The 18,244-nt window shown below is 45.9% G+C and overlaps 1 protein-coding gene across 1 annotated transcript in view; it reads left to right on the top strand.

Moving 5' to 3' along the window:
- Nucleotides 1–1,748: 1,748 nt before the first annotated feature.
- ADTRP (androgen dependent TFPI regulating protein) overlaps nt 1,749–18,244 on the top strand; it is a 32,764-nt gene continuing 16,268 nt past the window's right edge. The window contains exons 1-3 of the mRNA XM_059723531.1: nt 1,749–1,775; nt 2,589–2,714; nt 4,225–4,326. Coding sequence (XP_059579514.1) covers nt 1,749–1,775; nt 2,589–2,714; nt 4,225–4,326 — 255 coding nt within the window. The remainder of the gene's footprint in view (nt 1,776–2,588; nt 2,715–4,224; nt 4,327–18,244) is intronic.

The raw sequence follows: 18,244 nt of genomic DNA on the forward strand, positions 1-18,244 counted from the left end.
CCGCCGCCACCCACCACCCCATGCTGCCACCACTCTGCATCCAGCCATGCCCACCCCAGCCCATGCTCCTCATCCAGCTGCCAGGGGTACACTTATTTATAAAATGTTGAAAACCCCTGACTTAAGTGCTTTATTGCTCTACTGCACCACCTTGCAGCATTGAATTTTGAGACACAGCTCCTTTCCCAACCCAAGTACTTGAAAAATCACTAATGTAAAAAGGGAACTGGGAAGTGGGGTTCATTGCCTCCTCCTGTTTTGTTTTGGTTTTTTGGGGGTTTTTTTTTGGGGAGGGGGGGGGTTGTTGGGGTTTTTTTGTGCCTTAAGGCTAAGGTAAAAGGCAACTACAAAAAGAGATGTTTTAATGATTTTTCAGGGACATAAGCCCCGTGGAATAAGAGTGCACTCAAGGGATGTCTACACTGGTGTGGTGCCACTGCCAAGAAAGCACCAAAAAGAAGCCCCTGCTAACCTGCATCTGCTCCACATATTCCCAAGCTGAACCTGAGAGGGGGAGGGTGCTTCCGGCACTCTTTAGATCCTAACACACAAAAACCCCCAAGAGCAACCTCTGGGGGCACCCACAGAAGACACTTCTATTAGACACCTAACAGGTCTTTGGATTCTGTCTCAGTGGCCTAAACGGGGTCTTGGGCAGCCTTCACCCCTCCATACTCTTGCCTAGGCATATACATTGAAGGTCTCAGTGTGAAAGTCACTGTACAAGTGTATTTATCAGGCACCTGACCAGACCTCTTATGCATAGACCATGATCCAGAGGATCAACAGTTTCCGATTAAGTGAAATAGCTTCTGGCTCTTATTTAAAGTGGCCAACTTCTATAATGCAGACCTTAAAATCTATGGGGAAAGACTTAACACATTGAAATAATTTTTTGAGCGCCTTGAACTTGAAGACTGCCTTTTGTGTAATGGTAGGGCTGTTAATTTTTAATGAAATGGTATCGATAACCCTCTTGCCCTCTCTGGGAAGCAGGATAACTTTGTAATTGAGCAAATGTGCCAGGTGTCAGCTGACTTGGGTTCCATTTCTATATCTGCCATATACTTTGTGTGACCCTGAATAAAGCATTTTAAGGAAACTGAGTCACACATAAGCTGTAAAATAAGAACAACAATTATTCCCTACCTCCTAGGAGGGTTGCAAGGATGTATTCAATAACATCTAACATGTTTTCATGCCATCAGGTACAAAGGTATTGAGAGTCTAATATATCTATTCTTCATCTCTTATTTTCAGTCTCTAGAGCTTTCTCAAAAGCAAAAGTGAAAGTGCCTGAGCTGATGTCCTATCCTCCTTTCTTTCTCAGTTTTTTTGATAATGTAGCATTTTCTAACACTAAAGTACTATCCTAATTCTGTCCCCTCCCAAACACCAACCCCCAAGATTTCCTGGGAACAATCTGAAGTAACTAGTCTAACCTTAGCCATCTCTCACACACAACTCAAAATAAATAGCTATTTCAGACAGATCATGGCAAAAGAAGTCATTCTGAAAGTTATACAATATCTTTCCATTTCAACTGTGCCAGCCGGTTCAGCATTTGCAAAACACTAAATTTCCCAGCATCACGTGGGGACAAACTCAACTTAAAAACCTCCCATGGCTGGCATACTGGTACCTTAAGAGAGTTGCATTCTGATTGAATAGTGAATACAAGCTAGAAGACAAAGGGCAGAAAGCTTCTGACAGGCTCAATCTGTATTCTCTGGCATATCCAAATTAGTATGGTGAACCAGGCAACACTAGCAGAGGTGACTGAATGATGAGAAAAGTTATTTTAGAAATGCAATTATTTGATGACCTGTGTAAGAGTATTCACAAATGCTGTTGTTTTTAATCAACTATATGATTTGAGAACATTCTGCAAATAACTGATTAGATGAATTATGTATTCCAAAAAGAAAAAAAAAAGTAATTAATTACATTATTTGCCACAAGCAATTCACCATTGAGTCCTCACACAAAGAAGGGTTCTACCAAGTCAGCAAACACTTGCTCCTTCATCCTCTTGAATTCCACAGAAACAGGTTCAAAGCAGAACAGTTCTTTTTATAGTGGCCTCGCTGCCTTAACAGCCTTTTTATTCAGGGTGCTTTGAACTGGCTACAGCCCTGAGATGAATTCTAACAAGTGCCCTCACCCAGGATGTACCAGGTTGTCTAACCCCTGTGAGAAGCCTTACAGTGTGGCTATGCAGGAAACAAATCTGGCTATTTTCAATGTTGCCTCCTTCCATCACTCCACTGTGATGTTGAGGTTAATAATCAAGAGCCAAAAGGCCCATCTTCCAACGTGTCCTTCTTCCACTCCCAGTCTGAATCCTATCACACTTTCCTCCACAGTCCATTAAATGAGACATTGTTAAAATTCTCCCCTGAACTACTTTATTTAATCAATTTCAGTTAGCAAGGAAGATTTAGCCAAAAGCTATTTCCCTCATGCTGACTTGTAGTTCACCAACAAAACAGCTCCCTGAAGAGCAAGAATTGAGTTCATTGAAGAACATGCTAATTAAAACTGGATGAAGATTCCCTCATTAGCTGTAATTAATTTAGGTTTTTCAGGCTATTTTCTATGGGGTCTCCTTCCTGGCTGATGTGCTGAAACTAATTAAGAAACTGCGAACTGTTAAGTACGTAATTTCCTGCAGAGACCTTCTCTTCAGTGTTGGGGCTTTCCCTGTGGCCACAGTAAGTAACTAATGTATATAATCATAATTGTGCGCACACACACATGCACACGAACCAGATAAATGAATCCATTTAAACAGGACTCATGCTAATGGTTGAATACTGACAATATTCAGACATGTCAGTCCACAAGTCCCTTCCACAACTTGGACAATGTCAAAACAGATCCACCACATTCAGAGTCAGGCACGGGCATTGTATTACTCTTATTTCCTACAGACCCGTTGACATTTTCTACGGAAGCATTCTTTTCTAAAGGGCAGTGCAGGCCTTAAAAGCATGGGAAGGGCCTTAAAAGACATCAAGTCTTCACATTCCCTTCCCCAGTTGGCAAATTAACATCCAGTCAGTTATGTCTACCAAAAGATTCTGCATGTTATAGGCCGGATCGTAATCAATGACATGCTCACAGGAGTAAGTACTACATAGCATGAGTGACGGGTGCAGAACCTGACCCTATCACAGCTGAGCTCAGAGACCATTCCTGTGACTCTGACACTGGAACATTGCTGAGCTTCTCAGTTACTAGCCAGTCTCTTGAGTACTGGCACCTTACCACGCTGCTGTCACATCTTCCATACACCTTTCTGGGTTTGTTGGCACAAAGGGGCTGCACACAAGTATACATGTAGGTTATAAATAAACACGTGCTCAAAATTGACGACCACTTCCCCAACCTTTTGTGCCCATGGTTCCACAATATGGACAGCTTGTATTCAAACCTAAACCCAAGCCAAGAAAGCACAAATGAGCTTTCAGGTATTATTAGCTGATATTGCAGTTTGTTTCCTCAGTAAATCCTCCTATTGTAAATCCTACCATATTGATGAGATGGGATGCCAAAGATGCAGCTTCCTTGTGTAGCAGCAGCTTAGGAATGAATCTTTTGGACTTTAAAGACAGAGCAAGATTTAAATAATCAACCCATCTTGCTCGTATCTGCTTTTACTTTGTATTGAGCAGAGTATGTTGCTTAGCTTAATAGCCTAGAGACTTGAGATCAGACAAAACTCCATGGGCAAAATATTATAGTTACGTATTCCTGAGAAATTCCAGTGTTAGCAAGTTATACCTTAAAGGAAAGGTTTCTTATATAGATGCCAAAGCAGACTGTGTTCTGGCAAGTCTTGTTGCTTACAGTTTTGTAGGAGTTATGCCAGGGGTGGCCAACCTAAATCACATATGCCACAAATGGCATGGGCAGCCTCTGTGTGTGGCACATAGCTGACCAGACAGGGGACAGGCAGCATCACGGCAGATAAGGCAGTGGGCAGAAAGAGCAGCAGCAGATCATGCAGGGAGCAGAAAACAGAACAGCAGATCAGACAGAGGAAGGGGAGCAGAATGGCACTCATGGAGGGTACAGGGCTTAATTCATGGCACACCTGCCAAAAAGGTTGGCCCCTACTAATCTATTCTAACTGACAGTCTCACATTTTTTACATATGAGCTATTTTTCCATTTCTTCTGAAAAACAAGCAAAACAAAAAAAAGTGTTCTTTTGTTCCAGTTTGTGTTTGTATCCTTCTGGACGTTGTATATTTACAACAGGGAGCTGGTTTACCCCAAGAGCCTCGATGGGATCATACCAATGTGGTTAAATCATGCAGTGGTGAGTGCAAAACCTGACTATCGCATAGAACAGACAGACTTTGCAATGAATGTTCCACTGCTGCATTATTTGTCTTTCCAAAAGGGTTTCACAACTTTCTTTTTGTGTGCATGTGCATGTGTGTCGCTATTTAAAATCCACGTTGAGTTATATGGATGCATTAGCTAATCTTGGCTAAAGATGCCTGTTAGCCCGGAGGGAATGTCAGTGAATCATTACTTGTCAAACCTCTTAGGTCAATGAAAAGGTGTAAGCATAAAAACAAAAAACAAAAACAAACACACACACACACACACACACACTTTTCTCCATTACTGCAATTCAAGACAGAAATTGTTCTGTAAACAAAATGTTATGAAATACAAAATGGTGGAGAATACAGCTGGTGCCTGGTAATTTTTAAAAGAGGTGAAAAAAACCAAAGAATATCTGACAGCTCAACAGCTAATAAGCTAATGTGTGCATGGCATTGAATAACTGAATTGAAATGACTGTTTACAGATTTCTATAAATATATTCCAGATTTCTCCTTCAATTGCCCTAGCTGTTTTCATGATGTGTTGAATAATCACATACTTCTCATCAGTCAAGTGTAAGGATGCTGACAGTAACATGGAAACCGTGGGTGGGTAGTAAGGTCATGGTAGCCTCCTGGGGCTGAGGAGGAAGGGGGAGGAAGGGGAGAGGTTCAATGCTAGATGGAAATCAGAGGAGCCAAAAAGTATGAAATAATCATACAGAAGTCTCAGCCTTGTTTCTCTCAAGACTTCAGTTTCTTAACATTTTTCCAGCTCAATATTTTGTAACACACTGCAGTGCTTTTGAAGCTACAGGGGGGGAAAAAAATCACAGACTTTCTAACTGAGAACACTTGTTACGTTTTTTAAGCAGCTGCTTTATGCACATGTATCTTTACAGAAACACGTACATCTGCAGGACACACATATAAACCATGTACACACTAGTGAGCTCCGTGTCGTAAACATGATAGATCCCAGTCAGTGTGTACTTCTGACTGTATCACCTGCTCTCCGACCACTAATCCATCCCGGGGGGGGCTGTTTCTAACATTCCAAACCTCTGAGCAGATGCAAACAATCATCATTAAAGAAAGTCAACCTCATCTACAGGTGGAAAAAAAAGGATTCCTTTTCTCCACAACATTGCATTGGTCTCAAGTTCAAGATTCTGGATCAGCAACAGGTCTAGTTTAATATTTACATCAGTGCTACAGGCTATTTTGCGGGGGGAATCCCAGTGCACTGCTGAAAATCTGCCAGTGGAACTCCCTTGTTTATGGCCTTGACAGAATGAGACACTAGTACAATAAACGGGGGAAAAAAAACTTTTGCAGAAATGTCTAAGATTTACTCATTAACATTTCTTCTGTCTTCTTGCCATAAACTAACTTTAATTTAAAAAAAAAGAAAAAAAGTAACTCTCCCCACTCCCACCCCCATAAACATTGCTGACTACTTTTAAAGTGGAAAATAGGATGGTTCCAAAATTTCCTAACCTTTTTTCCTGGTGAAGAATGCTATGCATATGAAAGCTTCTCTGACTTTATCCCAACTATCCAGTTGGTCCAATAAAAGATAATCACCTGCAGAAATCATTGCTGCTCGCAAAACTTTTTCCAGAATTATTTTGAAATGAGACCTGTTTCAATTGGCCCTTTCCTGCAAACAGTTGCTGGGTTTGCTGAATCAGCATTTTGCAAGGAAAGCATACTGTCAACCAACAACATTATGAACAGCCACTTCAGAAGATGCTCATATTTCAGGAAGCATTTTCCACTTACATCACTGTGACTGACCAACTTCTCAGCAACAGACTATAACAGTAGTCTGTATATATCAGATGCATTTTGTTTTGTAGTGTCCTGGGACATTTGTAAGACTAAGGTCATACCTTCAGCCCAGCGTGAATGGCCATGCTCAGCTTTTAGCATTGCATAAATGATTAACACTGCTATTATATCCTTCAGTGTGTGGGGTGAGTGGGTGGGGGAAGGTTTCCTTCCAGTAAATGTAGGATGTAAAATGTCTGCTACTGGTGAAATAAGAGCCAAAAGCAAAACAAAGCAGTGTCACTGAAGGAAAACATTTAATCATTCTACATGCTGTCAGCATGTATATAACATTTTTAGGCTTTAAATACTGACAAAAACATTTCTTTCTTCTGATCTGAGATACCCAGTGTCATTGCTAGGGGAGTCAGGTGACAGCACTTTAAAGCCACATGCAGACATTCCTGGGACCCGATCTACAATCTCACACTTGCTTTAAGTAGCTTTATTGTAGACCAGGTCCCACTTCTGCACATGTTAACTAGTGCCAGGAGCCATTCTAGAAACACAATCCAAGCAAGTCAGGATGGGGGGAGAGGTGGGTGGGACTAGCAGCAGGGGCTAGTGGGTTGGGGTGGTTTGTCCTGGGGTGGAGGGGGGAGGGAGGAGTCAGAGGACTAAAGATGAGGGTAAGGCGGGAATAAGAAAAGTGCAGTCCCGGTGCTGGTCTCCAAAATGGTGCACACATGTTTGGTGGGCCACATGCAGATATTCCCAGGACCTGATCTACAATCATGCATCTTACCATAAGCCACTTAATTATAGATTGTGTCTCTCTTGTGCACATGTTTGTTGGTGCTGGGAGCTGCACGGGGAATGCAGTGCAACTCAGTTATGATGGGGTGGGGTGGGGTGGGAGAGGTTAAGTCTGAGAGGGGTATCTGTTCAGGAGTGGCAGGCCAGGGGCTTAAAAATAGCCTGGTCAGGGTGAGGGCAGGGGATAGGAAAAGTGGAGCCCTGGGGCTGGGGCGAGCAGATGGGCTTTCCCAGTCCCAGGGCTGCACTCAGAATCTGTACAAATGTTCGGTAGACTTGGCTAAACTGTGCCCGATCTAACTTATTGCACCTCTCAAGCAAACTAGGATAAGGCTGACCATTCCCCCCACCCCCCTTCATCCCCCAATCTAACCTCCTCAAATGCATTTAGAGATTGCCGCTTAAATCGACCTAAGTATAAGGTCTGCACACGGCTGAACCTTACAGTCATGTAAGTATAACATCTGCACCTACCCTAAAAGTCAATTGCCAGGAAAAGATTTGCAGCGTTCCTCCCTATTTGAATAACATTATTCTTCACAGTTCTCGGGTTAGAGAAGTTTCATATCAACTGTAATGTGATAATATCTGACTGGCCATGGCAGAAAGCTGTTGGTTTTGTCCGCTGGTGGGGGTTATGGGCACATTGGTGACATTTACAGTAGTCTTAATTATGTAAATTAGGGACCGTCTGGGTCTAACTGTACACAAGGAAGTCAAATTGTTAGCTAACTGAACAGTTTGTCTGGAAGAAACGCATACAAGATGCCTTGGGAATATGAAGTTTCTTGAGTTGGCAACTTAGCTTTAAATCTTTGCTGTGCCAATCAAGGTGCCCCCTGCCATTTCTTCTAGTTCCTCAGGGGGTTGTCATTTTGTGTAACCAGCAACAGAATGTCTGACTGAAGCCTTCAGCTGTTTTTCCTGTAAACTTAGTCTCTGGATGGGACTATTACCAAAGAAGAGGGGACAGTTATGATTTTCTTTTTTTCTTTTTTAGTAATCAGACACCAAGACACTGTTTTGATACTCAAACAGCTCCTTTCAGCTAGACAGGCACTACAGGAATTATGCTTTTGCCAGGGATTTCAAAGCCTCACAAAGGAAAGGGCCTGCAGACCAAGCGGTCAAGGGCCTGCAGACCAAGCCCTACGAGGAGAGACTAGAGAAACTGGACCTTTTCAGCCTCCGCAAGAGAAGGTTGAGAGGCGACCTTGTGGCTGCCTATAAGTTCATCACGGGGGCACAGAAGGGAATTGGTGAGGATTTATTCACCAAGGCGCCCCCGGGGGTTACAAGAAACAATGGCCACAAGCTAGCAGAGAGCAGATTTAAACTAGACATTAGGAAGAACTTCTTCACAGTTCGAGTGGCCAAGGTCTGGAACGGGCTCCCAAGGGAGGTGGTGCTCTCCCCTACCCTGGGGGTCTTCAAGAGGAGGTTAGACAGGTATCTAGCTGGGGTCATTTAGACCCAGCACTCTTTCCTGCTTATTCAGGGGGTCAGACTTGATGATCTATTGAGGTCCCTTCCGACCCTAACATCTATGAATATATGAATCTATGAAATTTTAGTTGTAAGAATAAAAATTTGGATTTAGGATCCCTGATTAGCATTTAGAGGTAGGTAGTCTCAGACACCAGGATGCTTTCTACTCTTGGCTCTTCAGAGTTTTGTGGAAGTCAGTTTGTGCCTCAACTTCCCCATCTGCTCAATGCAGATAATTATGTTTGCTTACCTCTACAACAAGCTTACACATCTATGGATGTAGACCACTGCCTAAGTCATAATCCTAGTCAAAACTGCTTTAACGTTACTAAACCAGAGTTTTTGGGTGGACGAATAAATGTCATTTTGGCTAAACCTTCAACCTGAAATTGTTTATTTCTTCCTTGGTCATCTACTTTCAAAGTATATCTTAACACTTTCCAAAAGGCCATTATCAGCTGCATAGAGTTTAGACTGGACCATAGATATGCATTATTTATTTAACTGGCAATTGAGCAGAACATTGCATTTCTAAGGGGCTGACAGCACCGACTGTTACACAAAACAAACAAGATAATGGTGGGTCATAAGTAGCGTGACCATATGCCCCAGTTTGGCAGGGACAGTCCTAGATTTTGTAAGATGGTCCCAGCCAGTTGGTGAAAACTGAAACAAAAGTCCTGGAATTGCAGGGGTGCAGGGCACAATCTGGCGGGGAGGCAGAGTGGCATGGTGCACCAGGCAGGCTCCACTGCCCTGCTGAACTGTGCCCTGTGCCCCTGCCCACCTGCCTCTGACTTGGGGGATGGGGGTAAGCAGAGTCCTGGATTTCTTTAAAATTATATGGTCACCCTAGTCATAAGAGATCACCAAAAAAAAATTAATGTGTAAGAGAAGAAATGAAATATGTAGCCATGCATTTAGCTGCATTCATGACAACTCCTTGGGAAAACAGTTTTTCTCTTCCTTCTAGGTTGCAAAAGTATGGTCTTTTCCAAGTTTAGTAGGTGCATTTTACTTCTGTAAATGACAGGTAGTTTTCAGTTTAATCGTCTCGTCTCCTAGCTTTAGGATATATAGATTTGATGGTAGTACTGATAAGCTTTTACAACTAGCCGAACTACATTGTGCCTGGCACTTTAGGAATCCATAGTAAGAGACAGTTTGTCTTGAAGGATTCACAAACTAAACCTTTAGGCTAAGTACAGACATTCAAAAAACCTGAGCCTGAATTGATTCAATCTTTGCAGGTTAATCTAACCTGCATAGATTGAACCAATTTGCAAGCGAATAGACATTCACTTTTAATTCCAGAAGTGCAGGCACATGCCTGCAGTGACCCAGGCCAGAAGCCAGGAGATGCTAGAGCAAGCCCTACCTTCCCTTCCACAATGGCTGAGGGAAGCTGAGCTGGGGAGGTGGGGGCATGGCCAGGCCCCAGCAGGACACCTAACTGGGGAGAAGTTTAAACCCCAACGCTGGCCTTCAGAGACCCCAGCCCTGCTGTGCTTGGAGTGGGAGGGGATAAGCAGCCCTTGCTAGGCTTTTCAGACAGGGGGGAGCATGGCCAGACCCCAGCCAACAGCTGGCACTGAGCAGCAAGAGCAGAGGCACAGCCAGATCCGCCCCCACCAGTCCATGGTGGGGGAGTGGGGAAGAAGGAGAGCTCTGCCTGATGCAGCAGTTCCCTGATTGCCCAGCCCAGCCTGGGCATGGGAAGCCAGGAACACAGCTTTTCCACACAGTGGGGTGAAGTGCTTTGACCCTCCAGCCCTGAGCCCAAGGCAGTGCTGCACAGAGCACCCCTCCCCATCCCTGTGGTGGGGGAGGAGGGGTGAGCCCTCCATGACAGCCTGGCCCAGCCTCTGAGGCAGCACCACACAAGCAACATGCAGGCCCAGCCTGGGTGTGGGGATCTGGGAGCAAACCAGGCCGGCCTGGGCTGTGGGGACAGGGTGTTTCCCAGCTGGCTGCAACTCCATGGCAGCCCGGCCCAGTGCACATGGTCAGTGGCTGGCTGGGCAGCAGTGCAAAGACAATATCACTGCAGCTGCAGGTGGGTACCTTGGCAGCTGGACTGGCCGCATGGGATGTACCCACAGCTGCCCGTGCTGGCTTGGAGGCATCAGTGGGCCCGGAGCCTGGCAGCCGCCCACCATGGGGGCTCGTGTGCCCACAGCCACCACTGATGCACCCGTGCATGGTGCTTGTGATGAGCAAGCACCCTGCAGAGGGCACAGCAGAGGCATCTGCAGGAATACAAGCCACCACAGTGGTTGGCTGCCAGGCTCTGGGTCCGCCGGTGCTTCTGAACCAGCCCAGGCAGCCACGGGCATGCCCCATGTTGCCAGTCCGACTGCCAAGGCACCCACCTGCAGCTGCAGCAGTGTCACCTCTACCTGCGTGTGCTGTGCTGTGCTGTGCTGTCACAGAGCCACAGCTGGCTGGGAAGGGCCTCACTCCCATGGGCCAGCCCAGCCTAGTTTGCTCCCAGCTCTCTGCACCCAGACTAGACTAGGCTAGGCTGTCAGGGAGCCACAGAATCAGCACCACACAGAGTCCAGCCTGGCCTAGGTGCAGAGAGCCAGGAGCAAACTGGGATGGCTGGGCCTTGGGGGCAGAGCCCTTCCCAGCCAGCTGCAGCTCCATGATAGCCTGGCCCAGCCTGGGCATGGGGAGCAATCCAGGCACACAGCTCCCACAGCCCCAGCTGGCTGGGAAGGGCCCTGGCCCCCACACCCAGCCCCTGCTGGCCCCTCCACACATGCCCTCAGTAGTGCCTATGGGCCGACCCAGCTTCGCTCCTCTGCCCCAGCCTCAGTCCCAGGTGAGGCAGGTGGATGGTGAGACCATGCCAGTTGGCGCCTGGCCATGCACCCACCCCTGCTGCTGTAGTGGCGCGGAAGGGGAGGGGATGACCTGGGACTCAGGCCTGGCAGCCCCAGCCTGCAGTTCCCCAGCAGAAGAGGGGAGGGAGTAAGGAATAAACCCCTGCCTGCCCGCTTTGCATTAGGGGGCCATGGCAGCTGGTGTCTGGCCATGCCCCCACTCTGGCTAGAGAGCAGAGGGGCAAGGCCACCCCTGCTCTCTCAAGGAGAGAGCACAGCCCAGCCCTGCCCAGAGCTGAAAAGCATGCTGGGATGCTGGGGGACTCCGATTTAATGTAAACCAGGAAGGGATCTGGGACAGAAACTCCATAAACCAGTTTGACCTAAATCAGTTAAGTCTGATACTACATCCAATCAGGTTTATCTCAAACCAGTTTCAGCCACTTTGAAACTGGTTTATGTGTACTGATCTACTGTTCTTTTACAGGTTTAAACCAATTTATAATCACTTAAACCAGTATGCTTTTCATCCCTGGGCTGGGCTGTGCTGTCTGTTTCAGGCAGCACAGCTGGCCCCACCCCTCTGCTCACCAGCCAAACCAAGAGCGGGATGTGGCCGGACATCGGCAGGCATGGCTCCCTAAGGCAAAGGGAGCTGGTAGGGAGCTTATTCCCCCCTCCCTTCCTCCCCTCTCCCACCAGGGGACCGCAGTTGGGGTCTGCCTGGACAGGGTGTAGTGGCCCCTATCAGCCCCCCCCCCCCCTTGCAAGCTGAAGCAGATGGGGAGAGGAAGGGGGACTTAATCACCCCCTCCATCCTCTGCCCCACCAGCACAGGTCCATGGCCAGGGCAGAGCAGCCTGTCAGCCATTCTCCCTGCCCTGCCTCCCCACCTCCGTGACAGGGGAGGGAGTATGGCTAGAGCTGGCTGGCATGGCCCCGTCATCTGCCTGCCTTGCCAGAGGCTGGGGCTGAGCCAGGTGACACTGCTGAATGGAGGTGGAGGGGCCAGCTGTGGCTGGACTGCAGGGGCCGGGCCCTTCCCAGCGGGCTGCAGCTCAGGCAGGGGCTGCATGGCCAGATTGCTCCCAGCTCCCCGTGCCCAGGGCAGGTGGGGCTGCCATGAGGTTGCAGTCAGCTGTGCAGGGCCCTACCCAGTGGCTGCAGCTCTGTAACAGCCCAGCCCAGCAGCATGGGCATGGGCATGGGCATGGGCATGGGCTGGCCAGGTAGTGGGCTGCCCAGGCGGCTCAGAAGCATTGGCGGGTCCCAAGCCTGGCAGCCAACTGCAGCCCCTGCCACTGCACCTTCTGCCCTGTGCAGCATCCAGCAGCTTCAGCCACATCAAAGGCTGCCAGCTGACCTGGGACAGGCGGGTTGTTCTGCCCCCCTCACCTCCAGCTGCCACAACTGGAGGTGAGGGACCATACCACTTTGGGTGGGCAGGAGGACTTTCAGTCCAGTGGCTTCTGCCTAGTGCACAGAGTGCTATGGGTGGATAGCAGGGCCATGTCAGTCAGCTCTGGCCGGGTCCCCTGCTGCCAGAGCAGGAGGGAAAGCTGGGCAGACCCCAGCTGGTGTCCCATTCCTGCCTAGAGATGGGAGAGTTTAATTCCCCCCGTGACACCCTTTGCTCAAGGCACTGCCCTAGCTGGTGTTTGGTCTCAGGGACAAGCCTAGCAAAGGCTGCTTCCCTCTCCTCCTCCAGGCACACCCTGGCTGGGGTCCCTAAAGGCCAGGGTGGGGGTTTAAACCCCTCTGCAATCATACTTAGACCCTGCCAGGTCCTGGCCATGCCCCGGTCAGCTTCCCTCCAGCCTTGCTGCTACTGCCAAAGGCAAGCGAGGGCTGCTCTACTGCCCCTCGGCTTCTAGCCTGAGCCACTTCAGGCATGTGCCTGCATCTCCTGAATGTCTATTCACTTGCAGATTGGTTCAATCTCTGCAGGTTAAATGAACCTGCAAAGATTGAATCAATTCAGGCTCTGGCTTTTTCAATGTCTGTCCCTAGCTCTAGGGCAGCGTTTCTCAACTGGTGTGCCGCAGCACGCTGGTGTGCCATCAGGCACGTCCAGGTGTGCCGCAACATTTTGGGCTGGAGCCACACCCCTTGCCTGGCTGGAGCCCCACCTCCCACCTGCTGCTGTTGGCTTCCGCCCAAAATGCCATCCAGCTGGCCACGCACGCCACCCCTCCCCGTTGGCTTCCGGCTGGCCGCACCCCACACCCCCGTCGGTGTCCGGCTGGATGTGCACCACCACCCCCGGCTCTCCCGCCCCGTGTCCAGTGTGCTGCAGTGCTTTTTTATTTAGGTAAGTGTACCGTGGGGCAAAAAAGGTTGGGAAACGCTGCTCTAGGGCATACACAGAGGCATTTTCAACTACACCTCAAATCATCTCAAAGCATTTTCCCTGTGCTTGTATCAAATACTTAATAGCTCTTTAAATCTGCAAAGAGAAAAGCAGTTCCATTTGCTCCCATTTCACACAGCCTAGGTTCTAAACCTTCTGGCAGCTATAGATACTTATACGCTTTCCCTTATATTCATTTTTTGGCAAAGAAGCAAAATCAGTGTGAGGGTTATGATGCATTAAAATAAGCACCATGCACATTTAGTGCTAGAATGCTTCGTTTTTTTCCCCCGGCACTGCATATGTTTTTCTGGCATTTCCGTTTCTGCTGGCAGAGCCTCATTTCCTCAAAGAGAATACATGCATTTCATTGATGATTGGTCAGGCATTGAATCCTCCCTGACTTCTGTTATTCCAGAATACACAGGTGCAACCTCCCTAGCCCACCCCCTGAATGAACAGCTGGAAATGAAATTCCACGTTGTAAGACTGCCTCATTTCAGCCTCATGTCAGCTTTCACCTGCAATACAAGCTTCAATCCTCTTATCTAAGTTCAGAGCAAAACAAAAGCAAAAATCCCTACTACTATTTTGGCTCCAGTCACCATGCAAAAATCTTTTCACAATAAGCAATAAGTTGTTCAATAAAGTCTTGGTTATGAGAAATGCACAAAGCCAAAAGCATGTGCCACCTTAGAGCAACTCATCTTAGACACCAGCATGCATTTGCTCACGCAATTTCTGTGATGATACGTTGCATTCATGGTAATCATGCTCAAAAAGTATACATGCATTTTAGGAAATATGGAACCACTTGGCTTCTCTTTCAAGTTGGACATCCCAGGACCTGAAAAACAAAGTTACTTTTGTGACATGCCAGCCATGGAATTGTAGAAAAATAAGGCTAGAAGGGACCTAAGGAGGTCATCTAGCCCCACCCATCCTCAAGGCAGCATCAGCCCTGTCTAGTGATCTCATCCAAATGAAAAGGCTAAGACTTTTTTCTTTTTACACACACAAGTTTAAACCAAATGGTAACTCTTCAATCTTATTCATGCCTGCTTAATTAAGAGAACGCACTGCATCACTAGCTCTAAAAATAAGACTGTTTTTTAAATGCGGTTTTGTTTTTTTGGAAATGCACTGCTACTCCAGAATATTAAGAAAAAGAATAAGTAATGCTGAGAACTGAACTGTTTATAAAACAAAGTCTTTTAACTAATGCACTTTGCTATTTAAAAAGAAATTTAAAACCATAAAAAGAAAATGAACTATGAAGTTTAATACCAAAAACAGAAAAGAAGGGAAAGCGGGAGTAGTATATAGCTTATAGAGTAAAATTGCAAAGGAGAAATTTGAGGGAAGACAACAACACAGCAGAATAAATCAAATGAGGTAACTTGTTCCTACAAGAAGCCAGGAACAGAGAGAACACAAGGATGGAGGAAAAAGTGGGAGGGATAGTAAAACTATGCAACAGTGATGATGCTTGGAAACTATGTAGCATCCTTATGCCAGGCTATCCAGAGGTGCAATTTTTTTTTTAATTAAAGCCGCATGCACATTTACACACAGTCCAGGATTTGGTTGCAGTAACTAGAGACAGCCACCCTATTATTTACGCAGCTTGGGGTCCTAATCAAGTAGGGTACAGAAACACATGTTTAATCTGCAGCACAGGTCTAATCCCAGTGACATCAGTAGGGCTGTTCAAGCATGTGCTTAACTTCAAATACTGAACACTTTGCTGGAGAGTTGTCTGAATTCTCACCTACCATCAATCATCACCATAGGCAAATTTTACTTCTGCCTAGGGACAATTTGCGAAAACAAAACCAACATAAAAAAATATTAGATAAAATAGACAACTTATTTGAAAACACATAATATATTTACCAAGCAATGCACATTCTTAGTATGTAGAAAGATATGCAGAAAGGATATTTTATCCTTGTTCAGCTTGTACTCACTAAATGCATCCCCAATAATGACAGAAGCCATGGGGAAAGAGACAAACCCTTAAGTATACTAAGAAAATGTCACAGCTTAACTATTTTGACCAGGAGATGAATTGGCACACCAGTATTTCAGATTTCATACTCTGAAAACTGGTTCATTTCAGGATAAGCAGATTTGCTTTGACTATTATTTATGTTTGATTCCATTACTTTTATTGCAGTTTAAGGCTCACTTCAGTTTGTCATGGGTGAACATAAAAGGCAAACCCATGATAGTTTAAACAGTTGAGTCACAGTACAAGTGAAAAAGAGGTAAAATTTATCAACGTAATGCCCTTATCTGTGTTTCCAAATACTTTTTTCCTCTGACAAAACATCTTAGACAACTTGATGAAGCACAGCATTTAGTTTTTGACACTTTTAGCTTTCAAGATACTGTACAAATACAGAAGTTTTCCTTCTCTCAAAAATGTTTCTGCCCTAACAAAACTGGTAAGCTAACCAGCTGAGCAAGCAAAGTTATTTAGATATATGGATAAATAAAGCAAAATACAATACAATACAATAAAATAAAATAAAAAGCAAAAAAACAAAAACAATTTCTTAGCCAGGGATGAATGAATGAAGGAGCTTATTCAACTCATTAAGATACATTACTATATACTGCTACTGTTTTAGCCCAATTATTTTTTTTAAACCTTAGAATTAAGTAATTTTCCTCCTTCTGTGATAATTTTTTTTGTGGGTTTCACTGTTTACAAGTGTAACTGAAACTGTTAATTGAAATAAAGAATGAGTCATTGTTTCCCCCCCGTTTTGCCAACATTCTGATTTGTGTCAATCCAGACTTAATTATTAGATTTTCTTTTATTCCAGAAGCATAACAGGTTATATAAAATTTGACCCCAGACAAAGATTACATGGATTTTAAGAAATTAAACAATTAAGTGATTAAAAATGCACAATTAAAACTGGGCTCAACTGTCTTTAATGAATCATAGAGTTTGGGGACTCTTGACTATTAGAAACCGCTAGCATGAGAAAAGACTTTTATCCCCCAAAAAGTGAAAAGTCTTTAAAGGCATTTCAGGTAGTCTTATCAACCATGGTATATGGTCCATCACTAATGACATCACTAAAGTCAGGTTTCTATCTGCCATCCTAGTTAATTCATTTGGAAAGTTAATTGAGTGCCATTGACAAAGGGCACAGTTTTCAATAGGCGGCCAACCATGCATTCCACTGATGTTTGCTGTACAAATACGGAGCATGGGAAACTCATTTACTCTTGTAAACATATTCCATAGGACTGCCGTTGTAAATTGCTGTTAATGGAGGAAACAAACCGCATGTAGTGCTAATAAATAAACATATGCAATTACTTGCAAACTTTAGGAAAACAAAATTGTGATGAAGACTCCCTCTTTTTGACTCGATTGGTTTTTGGATTGTAAGTGGATCAGCGATGCATATGCTCACTGTGGAAAGGACATGTACAGTGACCACTCTGGATCAGGAGCAAAAGATCAGGTCCACTAAATCACACACCTACACACAGAGTCAAAATGTAAACCTGCGAGAGGAACACTTGCCCGTTCTATTGGTCCTGTATAGAAATGTTCCACGAATATATATGAGGCGTTACCTACAGTTACAACAATTGTATTTCTAAGATAAAAAAGGGGGTAACTTTTGTGGTAATGTGTTTTTTGAATCATGAATTATTCTGAAAACAGAGTGCCCTTTTATTAATACTTGTGCGAATGTCACCTAGGGCCCTTGTACCTGTATTCGGCATTTAGTAGCTAAAAATATTCCTGGTTTAATTTTTCTTTCTTAGATAAGATGGCTAAATAAGTAACGTGGATGTGATTTACCATGTAAGGGCTTATTACACCATGACTAGTAAAAAAGCGCTAGAGGGCATGTCAGAACAATTTTACCTTCATGTCCTTTCAGTCCTACCTTACTGCCAGGCGGCGTTTTAGGACAAGAAACGCCCGGCCGCAGCACTTTTGCCACTCTCTTTGCCTGGGTGCAAGTTGCATGGGGTACTCAGGGGGATGAGATGCGAAATCTCTCTGTGCAAAGCTAACCCCCAAGCACAGAGCACTTGGGCACTTTTTTTGGCGCCAAACCTTTCTGTGCAAAGCCCCGCAGGGCTTCCCAAGTGTACACAAGCATCTCCCAAGGTTGGGTGAAGAGGGGGCACCCTTTGGGCAGCATGCTGTTTCCACAGGGTGCTGGATACCCTTCGGGCTACCCTCAAGTGTGTTCAGAGCGTTGCCTCTCCCCTGGCTCCAGGGTCCCAAAGGGCATCATCCCTTGCCCTAGCCCAGTACCCCTCGCTTTCCCTGGATGCAAGGTGCACGGGGCACTTGGGCACTTTTTTCTGGCCCCAAACCTTCCCGTGCAAAGCTCCTCATGTTTTGGCACAACATTTTCACACGTTTACCAGGCCAGTGCGAGGCTGTCTGGTTGGTTTTTTTTTTACACCAGAGCAAGGTGGCGGGGGGGGGGAGGGGGAGGGGGTTCTGGCCCCTTGAGTGTCTAGAAATTCATGGAGCAGTAACTAACTTGGGTGCGCACACTGTAGACTTTTGAGGTGAATGAGAGATGGCTACACACCAGAGGCACAAGGACGCAGCCCTGCGGGACACTTGCTCCTGGGTGGCACGGCACCTTTTCC

The sequence above is a fragment of the Alligator mississippiensis genome, chromosome 3 (genome assembly GCF_030867095.1).
Source record: "Alligator mississippiensis isolate rAllMis1 chromosome 3, rAllMis1, whole genome shotgun sequence".
NCBI lineage: Eukaryota > Metazoa > Chordata > Crocodylia > Alligatoridae > Alligator > Alligator mississippiensis.